Raw genomic sequence first — 18,367 nt, 5'->3', positions numbered from 1 at the left:
AGTCAGGGTCTCTCTGTGTCGCCCAGGCTGGTAGTACAATTATGGCTCACTGCAGCCTGTAACTTCTGGGCTTAAACGAGCCTCTAGCCTCAGCCTCTCAAGTAACTGGTACTATAGGTGTAGACCACCATGTCTGGCTAAATTTTTAAATTTTTTTGTAGAGATGGGGTCTTGCTATGTTGCCCAGGCATATGTTACACCTGGAACTCTTGACACAGTCCTGAGATCTGATGTGTCTTAATTTGCTCCACTCAGAGGTGACGGTCCAGGCTGGAAGAATGAGATATACGATATACTGGCTTGATGAAAGTTTGGTTGGTGAATTGCCTTTCTAAAATGTTGCAAGGCAGGACCTGGGATAAAATAAGGCTGGACCAAGGAAAACCAAGTGGTTCAGTCTGGACTTGCCCAGGAAGCCCATCTCAGGTCTGAGTCAGTATGAACTGAGAGGTCAGATGCACTCTAGGGATGACCTGAGCGTGTGTCTCCACAAAGATTAGTTTACCAGGTCCTGGGTCAGCTTGGAAATACATGGATGGGGCTTTCTCAGAACTGAGCCCCAAAGTATGTTAAAATGTCCCGGCCTAGGCAATCCCGGCACTTTGGGAGGCTGAGGTGGGCAGATCACGAGGTCAGGAGATCGAGACCATCTTGGCCACCATGGTGAAACCCCATCTCTACGAAAAATACAGAAAATTAGCTGGGCGTGGTGGCACACACCTGTAGTCCCAGCTACTCGGGAGGCTGAGGCATGACAATCACTTGAACTTGGGAGGTGGAGGTTGCATGAGCCGAGATTGTGCCATTGCACTCCAGCCTGGGCCACAGGGCGAGACTCCGTCTTAAAAAAAAGTCCCAGACTCCCTTCTGCTTCTCTAGATTAGACCAAGAATGGATCCTCAAGCAAGACCAAACTCCCAAGATTGTCCTTGAATGAAGTGTGGGAACAGGCTCACATTTTTGTCCAGTGTTGACCCATATGGCTTTTTCCAGGAGAGATTATTTAATTCATGGCCAGTTAGAGAGCAGTCCTTTGAAAACATGGTTTGGGGAGGATGATCAAGACATCCTAGCAAGTGAGCCTCATTACAAATAGGCTGGTGACTCAGCTCTTCTAAAAATATAATGATCTATATGAAAATGCTATAAATCCTCCAGTATCTCATCCTAAGGGAATAATAAAGAACTGACTTGGGCTGGGCACGGTGGCTCACACCTGTAATCCCAGCAATTTGGGAGGCCGAGGCGGGTGGATCACGAGGTCTGGAGATCGAGACCATCCTGGCTAACACAGTGAAACCCCACCTCTACTAAAAATACAAAAAAAAAAATTAGCCGGGCGTGGTGGCAGGTGCCTGTAGTCCCAGCTACTCGGGAGGCTGAGGCAGGAGAATGGCGTGAAGCTGGGAGCCAGAGCTTGCAGTGAGCGGAGATCGCGCCAGTGCACTCCAACCTGGGTGACAGAGCGAGACACTGTCTCAAAAAAATAAAAAATAAATAAAAAATAAAGAACTGATTTAAGCTTGACAAAAAAAAAAAAGTGTGAGTGTTTATAGGCAGGTGGTAAGAGGTTTGGTTACCTCAGATATGCCTGACAGGCTACATTCAAATGCATAACTGCTAGTATGTTGCTGGACCTCATTGTAGGCACAATAAACTCTGCAATGGGCTTTAATGTGGGAGAAAAGCAACGATGGCTCTTGTCCCCCATACCTGTTCACTATCATGAAAACTTCAAATCTCTGAGCCTGGTCACTTTTCTTCAAGTGCAAAGCCTGACCTACCTCTCTCTGGAGATTGATGTCTGCTCCTTGCAGAACCAGTTCCCTCACACAGTCTATGTGGCCAGCGTAGGCAGCAACCATCAGGAGTGTGGTGCCGTGCTGGATGGAGGAGAGACAGATGAACAGTTAGGCCACTGCTATGTCAGAAAGAAGGGTCCTAGAGAAGATGCTGCAGAGACGTCAGCTCCACTCAGAACACATCCAAGGGCAAAATTCCCTGCAGTGATAAAAGCGCTCATGAATAATCTCATCACGCATCCTAGATGGGAAAAAGCAAAGCGACAAATTGCTGAGGTTGGAATTTTCGATGTAAAAATTCACTTACTTCCATTACCTTCAGAAGCACAGTCCAAATGAACCATAGTTACTGCATTTTAAGGCAGCGATGATATAATGCTCTCATTTTATGATTCCTATTAAATGATTCCTGAGCCAAAACATTGCTATTAATGCAAAAGAAAAATTAAATGGTACCATCTGATTTTCCATATTTAAAAGTCTTCATCTTCAAAATGATTCAGGTAAAGATGTATGGCATCAGGTGAAATGAGAGACTAGAGAGCTGAGTCAGGAGCTGTGGGGGCTAAACCCAGGTGGCTGTCACTGACCAAAAGTGTAACCTGGGCAAGTTGCTTACAATTACTTGGACTCATTTATTTCATTTTTAAAATGAGGGGTTTGATGGGACGATCACCAAAGTCTGTCCCAGCTTTAAGATTCAAGGACTTGAGGTGTACCATGCGATATGGACCCTTCTAATTGAAGTGGGCATTTGCAGTTTGACTTACAGTTGTTTTCAAGCACTTGAAATTGTAATCTTATAGCTACCACCTCTGCATATTCAGCAACCTGCTGCTCAGAAGTGGATGATGAGAGAGACAGATGACTCTGCACATAGGGGAGGCTCATTAGGTATAGGGTAATTAAGTGAATTTTGGAGGCTTCGTGTTATTTTCATCTATGGGATTTTGTAGGAAGGCAGTATTGCTGAGCAGTCACTGACAGTATGATCTTGGGCACATCATGTAACCCTTCAGTCTCATTCTTTTCATCTGAAATATGGGGGAATAATAAAAGTATCCGCCTGATTAAATTAGTGGATGAGATAAATCAGGCAATATGGTTAACATAGTAATGGTAGATATTCATTCAGTAAGTGTTAGATATTAAAATAACATTATGATAATTCAATGTTAGGCTGTCATCTGGCTTTTGTTGACTTCTGTCAATGGCCATGCTAGTTTTGTGAAAGTCTTGTTGGCTTTATGTAAAAAGTACCGGTAAAATAACAAAAAGCTAATGGCTTCTTAGTGGTGCTCTATGGTATATATTTTTTTGAGTCGAAGTCTCGCTCTTGTCTCCCAGGCTGGAGTGGGATGGCACAATCTCAGCTCACTGCAACCTCCACCTCCCAGGTTCAAGCGATTCTCTTGCTTCAGCCTCCTGAGTAGCTGGGATTACAGAAGCCTGCCACCACGCCCTGCTAAATTTTTGTATTTTTGGTAGAGGTGGGTTTCACCATGTTGGCCACGGTGATAACTGGTGTTTCTGCCCTATAGTTTTCCCACTGTGGTGTAGGAAACAGCCCCGTAAAACCCAAATAAGACCAAGATGGCCAGTTCACAGATGCCCAAGACCCGACAGCAGCCCGAGTTCTGGCAAAGAACAGATGGTACATTCAAACTGGGATAATTGGAAGAAAGTGTAATAAAGAGACTATTAAGCTGAGGCCTGGGCATAGGGCATCTACAAAGAACAACACAGTACTGGGATCTAGGAACAGTGGGGGTCCATGACCAGCTGAGGCCTGAAGGTGCCAGGGGAAGGGAGCGGCTCCCAGGATGCAGAGAACAGTGGGGCGCTGCTGCCAGACAGAAACAGGGAGGGCGGTGGGCTCCCTGATGTCCCTCTCCTCCTACCGTCTGACTCCTGCAGATGCTCCTATGGGCCAGACACAACTGGAGGCCAGAGGAAAGTGAGTCTGCTGGAGCAGTACATACAGTTCAGACTGTGGGACTAAGAGCAAGAAGGGTGTGGAGTGGGTCTGGAGGTGTAACCAAAGATATCCCGTAAACCAAAGATATCCTGCCGTGATGCCCCCACGGGGCCAACTAGGGCAAAGTGCTATTTCACTTTTGGGCTTGTGGTGGATTTCAAATTTGTACAATAAAAGCTGGAAATGGCACACCCTGTTTTCAGGAAAACAAAGCTCCTTTGAAACATTTTTATTCAAATCCTAAAATCAAAACATCATTGCTTGCTCCCTTTCCTCATTGGAGGTCCTCTTGGTCCCAGAGATGAGAAGTCTTGCTGAGGACAGAAAAATGATTGCCTCTAGCTGGGGATGGAAAGGCTCTCTAAGTGGTATCTGCCGGTGGGCAGTAGTATCTATTTTTGTTTCCCTTTTTAAATTGCCAATTAGTGTATTTATGTTTGCAAGAGGTAATGAAAGGATAAAAGCCCGGGGGAGGCTTCAATTTTTGTTTTCTCATCCTTGTAGAAGAAACATAACGCCCACATCCATGGCAGCCCACTTGTGCTCTAAATTATCTCCATCTTTTCATGAAAGTGGTTGGCTTGAATTCTTTCACTAAACAGGCTTTTCTTCTTGTAATCTGCCAATTCTGATTCCCAGTGAAGTGCCTCTTTCCCTACTGTGGTTGCCTTCTGTTTTATGCATTTAATTGTTTCCTTTTTTTTCTGACTTCCCCCAGCATGTTTTTAAGTTCACCACAGTACCTTGGATGTTTTAAAAAGGATAAAGCAAGCAAACACATGAACAAGTAAATAAGCATTGTAAAGGGGAATGTATTCCTGAGGTGTTCCTGTGCCCACAGAGGGCAATCGTGCATGCTGGGCATGCATCTACCCAACCATCGTACGCTGTCTCTGCAGTCCACGTCCACCCGGCCGCTGTTCAACAGCAGCTTCAGCAGCGCCAGGTTTCCTCTCCTGGCTGCCCAGAATGCAGCGTTGGCAAGTGGAGTTTCCTTCTGCAAGAACAAAATGAAACAGGATTTTAAAATTGATGTCAGTTAACATGACTGCTGCTATGCACATAGATAGTAACATTCAGAAAGAAGAACATCCAGATGTGTTGCATCATTTGAAAGATTGCTCCTCCAGCAATAGACGACTGTAATAACAGAATGAACTCTGTTGGATTCCAGACACCTGAGCTACCATATGGCTATGAAGAGCAGTGTTGTTGATAATCCAGCACTATTAATAACCTATTTCCCACTAATGTTCTCACTTTCCTGCCTCTGTTGTGTTTTTGTTCACCCAGTTTCCTTTTTGCTTGAAATGAATTTTCCTCCATCCTTCAAGGCCAAGGCTCTGCTCAAATGCTATTTCCTCCCGGAAACATTCCAAATCTTTATTCACCTCTGAGTGGGGCAAAATTTCTCCCAATTCTGACCTCTCAAAGGAGTTTACCTGCCCTTTTCCTAAGCCCTCAATGCTTTCTATCTGATTCCAACTACCTGTGTGAATGTTTCACTTTCCCTCCCCCTGATTTTCTTTATTTGTTTGTTTGTTTTGTTTTGAGACGGAGTCTCACTCTGTCGCCAGGCTGGAGTGCAGTGGCATGATCTTGGCTCACTGCAACCTCCCCCTCCTGGGTTCAAGTGATTCTCCTGCCTCAGCCTTCTGAGTAGCTGGGAGTACAGGTGTGCGCCACCATGCCCAGCTAATTTTTGTATTTTTAGTAGAGACAGAGTTTCACCATGTTGGCCAGGATGGTCTTGAACTCTTGACCTCCTGATCCTCCCGCCTCGGCCTCCCAAAGTGCTGGGATTACAGGTGTGAGCCACCACGCCCGGCCCCTCCATCTAATTTTCTTTGCTTCAGCTGGAACTTGCTAGAGGTTTGACTTGAGAACAAGGAACTTAGGGCAAATAATGCCATTACATGTCCTCGTATGGATCCTTCATTCCACCGTTGGATCATTTTGTTTGTTTGAGACAGGGACTCACTCTGCTGCCCAGGCTGGAGTGCAGTGGCATAGTTATGGCTCACTGCAGCCTCGACCTCTCAGGTTCAAGCCATCCTCCCACCTCAGCATCCTGAGTAGCTGAGACCACAGGTGCATGCCACCATGCCTTGCTAATTATTTTATGTTTTGTAGAGAGGTTCTCGCTGTGTTGCCTAGGCTGGTCTTGAACTCCTGGGCTCAAGCAATCTACCCACCTCAGCCTCCCAAAGTGCTGGGATTACAGGCGTGAGCCACTGCACTGGACCTACTGGGTTATTTTAAAGCTACAAAGTTAATTTTGGAGCCAGACCTATGGAAAGCATGGAAATGGAAAACAGGTCTTCCAAATGGGTGGCAGAGCTGACTGCAGTACAATCTTCTTCTCTAAAATAATTGATATGAGTTTGCAGAGAACAGTCCACGAGAGGCAGGAACTGGCTTTGGGACCAGACAGCTCACCCCAGCCCTGGACAAGTAAGTTGGCCCTTGGGAATCTCAGTTTCCTCTTGCTTAGATGGAGATCACAGTACCTGTCTTGAAGTTGACGGTATTAAATGATGCTGATTTTTGCCTAATACTGTACCAAACACACCATAAATGCTGATTAAGTGCCACTTTCCTCTCCTCTATTTATTTTTCTTTACAAAGTCAGAATCAATAGGCAAAATCAAATCCAGACTATTGGTACTAATAAAGAATTTTGGGGCCGGGCGCGGTGGCTCACGCCTGTAATCCCAGCACTTTGGGAGGCCGAGGCGGGCGGATCCCGAGGTCAGGAGATCGAGACCATGGTGAAACCCCGTCTCTACTAAAAATACAAAAAATTAGCCGGGCGTGGTGGCGGGCGCCTGTAGTCCCAGCTACTCGGAGAGGCTGAGGCAGGAGAATGGCGTGAACCCGGGAGACGGAGTTTGCAGTGAGCCGAGATCGCGCCACTGCACTCCAGCCTGGGCAACAGAGCGAGACTCCGTCTCAAAAAAAAAAAAAAAAAAAGAATTTTGATGGTCTTAGGAAATTTTATAAAAGTATTCACATTGTTTAATAAAAGCATTTTTTGTGAGTGGGTTTAAAACATCTACCCGACTCAAAAGGCCTTTTGCATAATATGCCTTTTAAATATATTGATATCGTATTAAATATAGTGCTTTTTCTAAGCTCAAAAGAAAATACCAACAATTTCAGCTACCAACAAGCCCTCTAAAATGAAAGGACAGTGGCAGCAGTATTTGTGGGTGTGAGGATTTCATTTCAGAAGTCCTTCAGCACATACACAGGCGTATGCCCTTGTGCATACTTGAATGAGAGAATGGCAAGGTGGGGAGTGATAAGCTAATAGCAAACATACTTTGAATAGTTTCCTGGCTCATTTAGAAGGAAAAAAAATCACCTCCAATTTCAGATTAACAATTTGCCTTTCCTGAACGTGTAAATTTTGCTGTCCTAGAGTTTTCAAGGCAAACTGCGACCATGGTTTTCACACCAGCGTTGCAGCTTAGGCACCAGGCTGGGTCTAATTTGTTCCAGCTGTCAGTAACTAGGCGAAGAAATGGCCAGGGAGGTTTGACCTGTATAATGAATCATGAAACAAAGCCTTTTAACAAAGAGATTGCACAAGGCCAAAATGAAGTCTGGGAGGGTGAATCAGGCAGACAATGTAATATGCACCAGGGAACAGCTCTGCTAGCTTTTCCTGAAAGGTAAACACACAAGAATGATAAACTGTAATTCATTTTCAGGGACTCTGTCATTTCACTTTAACCCCAAATACCTTCAAAAGACCATCTGCAAACAGCAAGTGTCTATCGTCATAACAAGATCTCTAGTCGGGGCCTCTCCTCCCTTTAGGATGGTCTTGGGGATTCCTCTCCAGCTGGGCGGGCCATCCTGGTTTTCTATAAGGTTCTAGAAACCGAGCTTTGTGAAAAGCTATAAATATTTCATTTTCCTTCAAGGGCTTAATTTACTAAGAGGCAGCAACAGTGGGAATGGGAAGATTAGACAGACTGGAGACATTTTAAGGAGCTAAACTGCACAGCCTTGGTCTGTGACTGTATGTGCAGGAGAGGAGGGAATAGGAAAGTGGATTGACTCCTGATTACTGGTTCCAGTGCCTGGCTGATCTTGGTGCCAATTCATGAAGTTTGGAAACATCGTATGAAGGACAGGCTTTGGAAAAAAATGATGAGTTCAGGGTTGGACATGCTGTGTTTCAAGTGCCTATGGGGCATCTAGGTGGCAATGTCTAGCAAAGAAATGGGCAGGTGATCCTGTCACCCTATGGCTGGCACATTTACTGAAGGTCAGGAATCTTGAGCTAATGCTCACTCAGTGCAAAGTGCTTACTCTGGACCACGTGGCGTATCTTCTGCATACACTAGCTTATTTCATCCTCATCCTTGCTCAGTGAAGTGGGCACTGGGACGATCCCATTTTACAGATGAGGAAAGTGAGAAATGGCAAGTCAGTCTTCAGCAACAAGCAGTCTCTTGCTTGAGGCTGCCCTTTAACTCCCTGTCACACTGTTCTGCCTCCTGTGGAATCTTCTGTGGATAGCAAGGAGTAAGGCAGCAGTGACCCCCAGTGACCTCCTTCCTATCCTCCATCCCAAGCTCCTCTCTGGCTAAGATGGAAAGTCCCCAACCTTCCTTCTGTTTGGGGTCTATACACATCACATTCCCTGGATAACTTCCAAATCTCCTCTCAGTATGATATGCACACAATCATAAATGGTGTGGAGAGAGATGGGGCCAGTCCTCTAGCCTTTAAAGGAGACGGTGCACATGAAAATATGTCACAGAAACTGTAAAGCACTTTACCAAGCGTGCTATTACTATTTCACCTCTTTCTTGATTTTTCTGATCTCTACAATAAAACCAAGGAGCTTCTCTCAGGCTTGCTCGTTCCAACTTTATACGTAACAACAAGGACAACTAAGTTAAGTTGAGATCTTGCTCTGTATCAGGCAGTGTGCTAAACAATTTACTGCTTTAACTCATTTAATTCCAGGAGCAGCCCCACGAGGTAGTACAGTCATGTAATACATAATGATAGGCTGCATATATGACAGTGGCCCCCTAATATTATGATACCATATTTTTACTGTACCTTTTCTATGTTTACATGTGTTTAGATATGCAAATGCTCACCACTGTGTAACAACTGCCTACAGTATTCCGTTCAGGAGCATGCTATAGAGTTTTGTCACCCAGGAGCAATAGGCTACACCACAGAGCCTAGGTGTGCAGTCGGCTACACTCTCTACGTCTGCAGTAAGTGCACTCTATGATGTTTGCTCAATGAAGGAATAACCTAACGTGCATTTCTCAGAATGTGTCCTTGTTGTTAAGTAATGTATGACTAATATAATTATTCCCATTTTTTCTTTTTAAGATGGAGTCTCACTCTGTCACCCAGGCTGGAGTGCAGTGGCATGATCTCGGCTCACTGCAACCTCCGTCTCCTGGGTTCAAGCGATTCTTCTGCCTCAGCCTCCCGAGTAGCTGGGATTACAGGCACCTGCCACTATGCCTGGCTAATTTTTGTATTATTAGTAGAGATGGGTTTTCACCATATTGGCCGGGCTGGTCTCGAACTCCTGACCTTGTGATCTGCCCGCCTTGGCCTCCCAAAGTGCTAGGATTACAGGCGTGAGCCATCGCACCTGGCCTAGTCCCATTTTTCTTTTATTTTTTACTTTTTAAAGGAAGGTCCCTCCCCTCCCCTCTCCTTCCCTCCCCTCCTCTCCTCTCCTCTCCCCTCCCCCCCCCTTTTATATGGAGTCTCCATCTGTTGCCTAGGCTGGAGTGCAGTGGCGCAATCTCGGCTCACTGCAACCACGCCTGACACTGACTATGCCTGGCTAATTTTTGTATTTTTGGTAGAGCTAGTGTTTTGCCACGTTGGCCAGACTGATCTCATACTCCTGGCCTCAAGTAATCCACCTGCCTCAGCCTCCCAAAGTGCTGGGATTACAGGCATGAGAAACCATGCCTGGCCTATTATTCTCATTTTTAAGATGAGGAAATTGAGCATAGGAATGAGTTAGTCAAGGTCACGCAGTAAGGATCTTGGCTCATTCAAATAACAATGCCGGGATTTAAATCCAAGTTTGGGCTGGGCGGGGTGTCTCACGCCTGTAATCTCAGCACTTTGGGAGGCCCAGGCGGGCAGATCATGAGGTCAAGAGATCAAAACCATCCCGGCCAACATGGTGAAAATCCGTCTCTACTAAAAATACAAAAATTAGCTGGGCATGGTGGCAAGCACCTGTAGTCCCAGCTACTCAGGATGTATTCCCAGCTACTCGGGAGGATGAGGCAGGAGAATTGCTTGAATCTGGGAGGCAGAGGTTGCAGTGAGCCAAGATCATACCACTGCACTCCAGCCTGGTGACAGAGCATGACTCTGTTCCCCCACCCACCATCAATCAATCAATCAATCCAAGTCTGGACTGGACACAGTGGCTCACGCCTGTAATCCCAAGCACTTTGGGAGGCTGAAGTAGGCAGATCACTTGAGCTCAGGAGTTTGAGACCAATCTGGCCAACAACGTGAAACCCTGTCTCTACTAAAAATACAAAAATTAGCTGGGTGTGACAGTATACATGTGTAATCCCAGCTACTCGGGAGGCTGTGGCAAGGAATTGCTTGAACCTGGGAGGTGGAGGTTGCAGTGAGACAAGATGGCGCCACTGCACTCCAACCTGGGTGACAGAGCAAGACTCTGTCTCAAAAAAAAAACAAAAAACAGTCTGATAGTCTGTTTGGGTCCAGAGTCTGAGATCTTACATTTTACACCTTGTAGAAAATTGAGTGTAAGCTTCCACATTTGTCATATTTTCTTCTCTCCCTACTTGCCCCCTTCCATTTACTGTCAGAATTTTGGCTAATACACTGCTCATCTGTACACTTCCAGAAATTATACAGGAAGGAAGGGGAGAGGAAACACAGAGGAAACTTTATTTGTACAGAACTGGAATTCTAATTAAAAGCTAAGAGGGGATAGGGATTTAAACTATTAGGTTAAAAAGGTTTAGAGTAATGTGGACTTCAATCGTACACTTATTAATTCAATCAAGAGAATATTAGCTCTACTCAATAATGAATTTCTATGATATTAGAGGTGACATAAAATAAAGACGTAGTGATGGATTGCAAAGCTATATGCAGAAAGATGTTTTTGAGACATTACTGGCTATTCTAATCCATTGTCCCACTTTGTGCTAAGTTTTTACAATTTTAAGAATGCTTAATAAACATTAAGCCTGTAAATCAAAAATAAAATTTTAAGCCCCCCCACTGACTGAGTGCACCCCTCTCTTGGCCCAGGGGATCCCAAAAAAAACCTGAAAAGTTCAGGCCATGACAGGAAGGGAGGTCTGATATACGTCATTACACCCTCCTCCCTTTGGAACTTAGGTGCGAAAATTAACCAGCATTAACATTAAAATATAGTTCATAGGCCGGGCGCGGTGGCTCAAGCCTGTAATCCCAGCACTTTGGGAGGCCGAGGCGGGCGGATCACGAGGTCAGGAGATCGAGACCACGGTGAAACCCCGTCTCTACTAAAAATACAAAAAATTAGCCGGGCGCAGTGGCGGGCGCCTGTAGTCCCAGCTACTCAGGAGGCTGAGGCAGGAGAATGGCGTGAACCTGGGAGGCGGAGCTTGCAGTGAGCCGAGATCGCGCCACTGCACTCCAGCCTGGGCGACAGAGCGAGACTCTGTCTCAAAAAAAAGAAAAATAAAAATAAAATAAAATAAAATATAGTTCATAAGATTCACAAAACAGACGCTTTGTAGAATAAGATACCCACTCCAACCTGGCTGGGGTATAGCATCATATGACAGATAGCAGACCCTGAAGGAAATATGAAATTCTTTTTTTTAATTTTTTTATTTTTTGAGACGGAGTCTCACTCTGTCGCCCAGGCTGGAGTGCAGTGGTGTGATCTCGACTCACTGCAAGCTCTGCCTCCCGGGTTCAAGCGATTCTCCTGCCTCAGCCTCCTGAGTAGCTGGAATTACAGGCACATGCCACAACACCTGGCTAATTTTTGTACTTTTTAGTAGAGACGGGGTTTCACTGTATTAGCCATATTGGCCAGACTGGTCTTGAACTCCTGACCTCAGGTGATCCACCCGCCTCAGCCTCCCAAAGTGCTGGGATTACAGGCGTGAGCCACCACGCCCAGCCTCCTTTTACTTTAAAAAATAATTCTCTGAGTTTCGTTTTACTTTAAAAGATAATTCTAACAAACATGTGTCTGTGTTCTCAAGCAGAAGAGATTAGGAGTTGCCAGTTGTTAAAGGAAGTTTGCTGGAGGCAAAATGGTACCAGTGAGAAGTCACTGATAACAGCTTGACGGAAAAACCATCAAAAGTAGATGCAAAGGGGTCATGTGGTTCAGATGCAAGCAGCCCTACATACATTGATTCTGAATCATCAAGAAGAGCCTAAATTGTGGCTTATAATGCTCTATTTATTCTTCCACAGACTTGTCTAACAAACCAGGGCCTTTTTACACGTAGGCTTTGGAAACCCAGAGCCTAGAGCCTATGAGTCTTTCAGGAGCCTATGAAAATGACAAAGTTAATCTGTGTTTCCCAAATCAAAGCTAATAAATATTCAATTAAATAGCTACAAAACATAACATCCTGTCAATTTTATTAACTGCTAAATTTGGTATTCATAAAATACTGATGCCACATGAAAATCATTGTAGGTCTGATTTGCTCGCTGCATGAGAGTTACTGACCAACTATGACAACTGCAGAAAAATGGACAAAAGGTAAATTAAATGAGTAACTTACAGCTTATTCATTTAAAAAGTAGTGTCACAAAATCCTTTCAAAAATTTTACAATAAAAAGTCTCTTTTATTATTGTGGCTGTGGGTGCATTTCAATAAGTTGGATAGGATGGGAGGTGGATAAAAGAATGTTGCTAATGCCAATCTTAGACTGGCCTGGGACTCTGCTCTGGACAGACCTTCCCTCTGTGCCTTCTGGAAGTCCATTTCATAGTAAATCAACTCCTCTTCATCCTTAGCCTACTGCAGAGCACTCCCTCTCTCCCTGCCTCAACCTCCCCAGTGCCTGCTCCTGGTGGAAGCAAGGCCTTCTCCCACATCAGCACTGCAGTGAATAGGCCCACCTGGCTTCCAGGCCACTGCCCTTCCATTCAGGGGTACAAATCTCTGCTCCTTCAAGACTCAGGTCGTCCCATCTTCCCATCCTCTACCTCACCTCACCTGGCAGTTGTCACCTCCTGATCGTTCTTCCTTATTCATGGAAAATATTGGCACCTGGCTTGGCAGCCTCCTTTCTACCTACCCCAAATCCTGACTTCATCCTGGGCTTCACTTTACAAAACATCAACACTCAACCTCACCTCCTTTCCCTTTACCCCAATGGGAGAGGTTTCCTTCTGCAATTCTAGCTAATTCCACAGCAAATGGAGCCCAGCTCAGGCTCACCACCCCCAACTCCCTGAGAAATTCAGTCACTGAGCAAAATCATCCCCAAGCCTTCTCCACATTCCCTATTATGATTTAAAAATGCTTTAAAAAATTGAGATATAATCTACATACATAAAATTCATCCTTTCAAAGCATACAATCCAGCGGGTTTTGGTGCAATCATAAGGTTGCGCAACCATCACCACTATCTATTCCAGATTATCTACCCATCAACAATCACCTCCTCTTCCCCAGCCCCTGGCAACCACTAATCTACTTTCGTTTTTTTTTTTTTTTTTTTTTTTTTGAGACGGAGTCTCGCTCTGTCGCCCAGGCTGGAGTGCAGTGGCGCGATCTCGGCTCACTGCAAGCTCCGCCTCCCAGGTTCACGCCATTCTCCTGCCTCAGCCTCTCCGAGTAGCTGGGACTACAGGCGCCCGCCACCACGCCCGGCTAATTTTTTTATATTTTTAGTAAAGACAGGGTTTCACCGTGGTCTCGATCTCCTGACCTCGTGATCCGCCCGCCTCGGCCTCCCAAAGTGCTGGGATTACAAGTAATCTACTTTCTGTCTCTATGGATTTGCCGATTTTGGACATTTTCTATAAATTGAATTATACAATATATGGCATTCTGTGTCTGGCTTCCTTCACTGAATATGTTTTCCAGTTTCATCTATGTTGTAGTATGTATTAGTGCTTCGTTCCTTTTTATGGCTGAATGATAGTACACTGTACAGATTACCATGTTATGGACTAAATGCTTGTGTTCCTCCCCAAATTCATATGTTGAAGCCCTAACCACCAATGTCTTGTGAGCCCAATCCCCTGCCCCAGTTGGTCCAGAAAGCAGGACCCACCACTCAGTGAGTTCAGAAGGCAAAGCACTGAACCAAAGAGGATTATTCTCAAACTTTAAGTTCTAATAATATTTGCCTTGCTAGGTATTGGACTTGTTTGTGACCTGTCATTCCTTTTTTCCAATTTCTCCCTTTTGGGGTGGAAACATGTATCCTATGCCTGTCCCACTGTCGTATTTTAGAACCACAAAACTTGTTTGAGGACTAGGCATGGTGGCTCACGCCTGTAATCCCAACACTTTGGGAGGCCAAAGCAGGAGGATTGCTTGAGTCCAGGAGTCTGAGATCAGCCTGGGCAACACAGGGAGACCCCCATCTCTACAAAAAAAAAAAAAAAAAAATATATATATATATATATATATATATATATATATTAGCCATGGTGGTGCAAGCCTGTAGTCCCAGCTGCTCGGGAGACTGAGACAGGAGGATCACTTGAGCCCAGGAGGTCAAGGCTGCAGTGAATCGTGATTGTGCCAGCCTGGGCAGGCGACAGAGTGAGACCCTGTCTCAAAACAAAAGCAAAAACAAAAAAAAAACTTGTCTGATTTCACAGGCTCACAGCTAGAGAAGAAGTTCACTTGGGATGAATCATACCTTGAGTCTTACCCAATATCTGATTTAGATATTTAGATGAGACTGTGGATTTTAGAGTTGATGCTGGAACAAGCTAAAACTTTTGGGGATGGAATGAATATATTTTGCATGCAAGACAGACATGCCAGGAGGACAGGGGCTGAGGACTGAATGAATGTTTGTATCCCCCCAAAATTCATGTGTTCAAGTCTTAATGCCCAGTGTGATGATTTTAGGAGGAGCAGTCTTTGGGAGTCAATTAAATTTAAAAGAGGTTGTGAAGGTATAGCCCCCATGATGGAATTAATGCCCCTAAAAGAATTAGAGACACCAGGGCTTTCTCTCTCGGTCATGTGAGGAAATGGGGCACGCACAGGTGGCCATCTGTAAGTCAGGAAAAGAGCCCTCACCAGCCACCTTGATCTCAAGACTTCCTAGCTCTAGAACTGTAAGAAATAAATGTCTGTTGTTTAAGCCTCCCTATCTATGGTATTTATAATATAAAACACTTTATTTTGTTTGTTTGTTTTGAGACAGAGTCTCACTCTGTCATCCAGGCTGGAGTGCAGTAGTACGATCTTGGCTCACTGCAACCTCCGTCTCTAGGGTTCAAGTGATTCTCCTGCCTCAGCCTCCCCAGTAGTTGGGATTACAGGCACCTGCCATGACGTCCAGCTAATTTTTGTATTTTTAGTAGAGACGGGGTTTCACCATGTTGGCCAGGCTGGTCTTAAATTCCTGACTTCAGGTGATCCACCACAGCCTCCTAAAGTGCTGGGATTACAAGGATGAGCCACTGTGCCTGGCCCACATTTTGTTTTTATCATCAGTTTATGGACATTTGGATTGTTTCCACTTTCTGGCTATTATAAATACTACTGCCATGAATCTTTATGTTCAAGTTTTTGTGTGAACACGTTTTCATTTCTCTTGGGTATATTCCCAGTAGTGAAATTGCTGGGTCACGTGGTAACTCTATATTTAACTAAAAAGCCTCAAAAGAGGCTGGGTGTGGTGGCTCACGCCTGTAATCCCAGCACTTTGGGAGGCTGAGGCAGGTGAATCACGAAGTCAAGAGATCGAGACCATCGTGGCCAACATGGTGAAACCTGGTCTCTACTAAAAATACAAAAATTAGCTGGGCATGGTGGCAGGCGCCTATAGTCTCAGCGACTCAGGAGGCTGAGGCAGGAGAATCGCTTGAACCCAGGAGGCAGAAGTTGTGGTGAGCTGAGATCATGCCACTGTACTCCAGCCTGATGACAGAGTGAGACTCCATCTCAAAAAAGACAAAAAACAAAAAAAACACAAACAAAAATAACTTTTTGAAGAAAGACAAGCATGGTTTTAAAAATGACTGCATTGGCCGGGCGTGGTGGCTCATGACTATAATCCCAGCACTCTGGGAGGCCAAGGCAGGTGGATCACCTGAGGTCAGGAGTTCAAGAGCAGCCTGGCCAACATGGTGAAACCTGTCTCTACTAAAAATGCAAAAATTAGCCGGGCGTGATGGCACATGCCTGTAATCCCAGCTATTTGGGAGGCTGAGGCAGGAGAATTGCTTGAGCCCGGGAGGCAGAAGTTGCAGTGAGCTGAGATCGTGCCATTGCACTCCAGCCTGGCTGACAGAGCAAGACTCTGTCTCAAAAAAATAAAAAATAGAAATAAAAACGACTGCATCATTTCATACTCCTACCAGCAATGCATGCAGATTCAATTTCTCCACATCCTTGCCAACATTCGTCACTGTCTTGCTGATTAAAGCCATCCTAGCGGGTATGAAGTGGTATCTCATTACAGTTTTGTATTTGCATTTCCAAGACCATAGCTAATAATGTTAAGCATCTTTGCAGGTGCTTACTGGCCATTTGTAAACTTCTTGGGAGAAATATCTATTCATATGTCCACTTTAAAATTAGGCTTTATTTGTCTTTTTATTGTTGAAGTGCCTATCGTTATTTAAAGATGCTCAAGTCTCTACCATTTTAAAGCAAACAAACACTTGGTCAATTCCAGATCCTTGCTGCAGCCACTGCCTTTTAAAAACAATCTCTGGGTCGGGTGCAGTGGCTCATGCCTCTAATCCCAGCACTTTGCGAGGCTGAGGCGGGCGGATCACGTGAGGTCAGGAGTTCGAGACCAGGCTGGCCAACATGGCGAAACCCCGTCTCTACTAAAAATACAAAAAATTAGCTGGGCTTGGTGGCAGGCACCTGTAATCCCAGCTACTCAGGAGGCTGAGCCAGGAGAATCGCTTGAACCCAAGAGGCGGAGGTTGCAGTGAGCCAAGATTGCGCCACCGCACTCCAGCCTGAGTGACAAGAGCAAGACTTTGTCTCAAAAAAAAAAAAAAAAAATCTCTATTTCTTGCAGAATTTCTTGAGAGTTCTCCACACTTGTGGATTCTACCCACTCTTTTTCAAGCTATTGCAATCTGGCTCCTGATCCTAACATCACTGAAAGTGCTCTTGGCAAGGTCACCAGTGCCTATTCTGTTACTAAATCCAATGGACTTTTCAATTCTTTGTTTATTTGATTTCCCCGTGGCATTAATAAACATCAAGGCCCTCTTCATCTTTGTTGAAAGATTACAGATCCTTGGTGTAAGTGACAGCGCATGCTTCTGAGTTTTCTCATTCGTCTCTGACTGCTGTTTCTCAAATCTTCTTCAAGATTTTGTCCTCAGTCCTCTTATTTTCCACCTTTATATGGTTCCACTGGGCAATCATGTTCATTCCCATGGGTGCCTACTTAACACTGCTGACTCCTAAATCTCATCTCTAGCTGCTGCCCAGACTTGCCTCCTGGGATCGAGGAGTGTATATCTGTCTAATCAACATCTCTGCTTGGATTCCCATCCATCCTCAAACTTTATCCCAAACCAAACGTTTTATCTTTATCTCTCTTGCCTTCCGTACTGAATTATGCCGATTTAAAACTTTTAAAGTCAGCCAGCTATAGTGGCTCACGCCTTTAACCCCAGCACTTTGGGTGGCCAAGGCGGGTGGATCACCTGAGGTCAGGCGTTCAAGACCAGCCTCACCAACATGGCAGAACCCCGTCTCTACTAAAAATACAAAAAATTAGCTGGGCATGGTGGCGCACGCCTGTAATCCCAGCTTCTCTGGAGGGTGAGGAAGGAGAAATTGCTTGAACCCGGGAGGCGTAAGTTGCAGTGAGCTGAGCTCACATCATTGCACTCCAGCCTGGGCAACAAGAGCAAAACTCCGTCTCAGGAAAAAAAAACTTTTAAAGTCATTCACATTCGTCTACTTCGTTCCACTCTCACCACCTATGCACTGGTCCAGTACCATTTCTTAAAAAGATGACAACATCTTCCAGCTCCAACCCTCTTCTCCAAACCTAGCCAGAGATCTTTGCAACATGCACATCTCACCACGTCACTCCTCTGCTTACATGAGTTATTGTCGGCAACGGGATTACAGTGGCTTCGGTGTCAGACACACTTGGGTTTCAGTCTTAACACCATAACTTATTGGCTGCAAAACCGTGGGTGAGTTGATTTCTCTATATCTTAGCTTTCTCATTTGAAAAAAAAAAAGAGCCACGAAGAGCACCTCCCACAGGTCTCCCCCAGGATTGAGACCATACACATCATGTCCTTGGTTCAGAGTCAGGCACATTTGAACTGTTTAATACATTTTAACTACTATTTTTATTAAACCCTTTCAATCGAGGCAAATCAACCTCTTT

General features: G+C 45.0%; 1 protein-coding gene across 6 annotated transcripts in view; it reads right to left on the bottom strand.

Moving 5' to 3' along the window:
* The window catches only part of ANKRD29 (ankyrin repeat domain 29), a 65,005-nt gene that overhangs the window by 45,935 nt on the left and 703 nt on the right, over positions 1 to 18,367 (bottom strand). For all 6 annotated transcript variants that reach the window (XR_010115506.1, XR_010115505.1, XM_055236156.2 and 3 more), the window contains exons 2-3: positions 4,667 to 4,777; positions 1,785 to 1,883 (exon numbers count right to left, since the gene is read on the bottom strand). Coding sequence is in view for 4 of the 6 variants with exons in the window: in XM_055236156.2 (XP_055092131.1) it covers positions 1,785 to 1,883; positions 4,667 to 4,777 (210 nt within the window). In the remaining 2 variants the exon portion in view is untranslated. The remainder of the gene's footprint in view (positions 1 to 1,784; positions 1,884 to 4,666; positions 4,778 to 18,367) is intronic.

Source organism: Symphalangus syndactylus, chromosome 1 (genome assembly GCF_028878055.3).
Source record: "Symphalangus syndactylus isolate Jambi chromosome 1, NHGRI_mSymSyn1-v2.1_pri, whole genome shotgun sequence".
Taxonomy (NCBI): Eukaryota; Metazoa; Chordata; class Mammalia; order Primates; family Hylobatidae; genus Symphalangus; species Symphalangus syndactylus.
The sequence above is the reverse complement of the archived record's forward strand: the minus strand, read 5'-3'. Positions and strand labels throughout refer to the sequence as shown.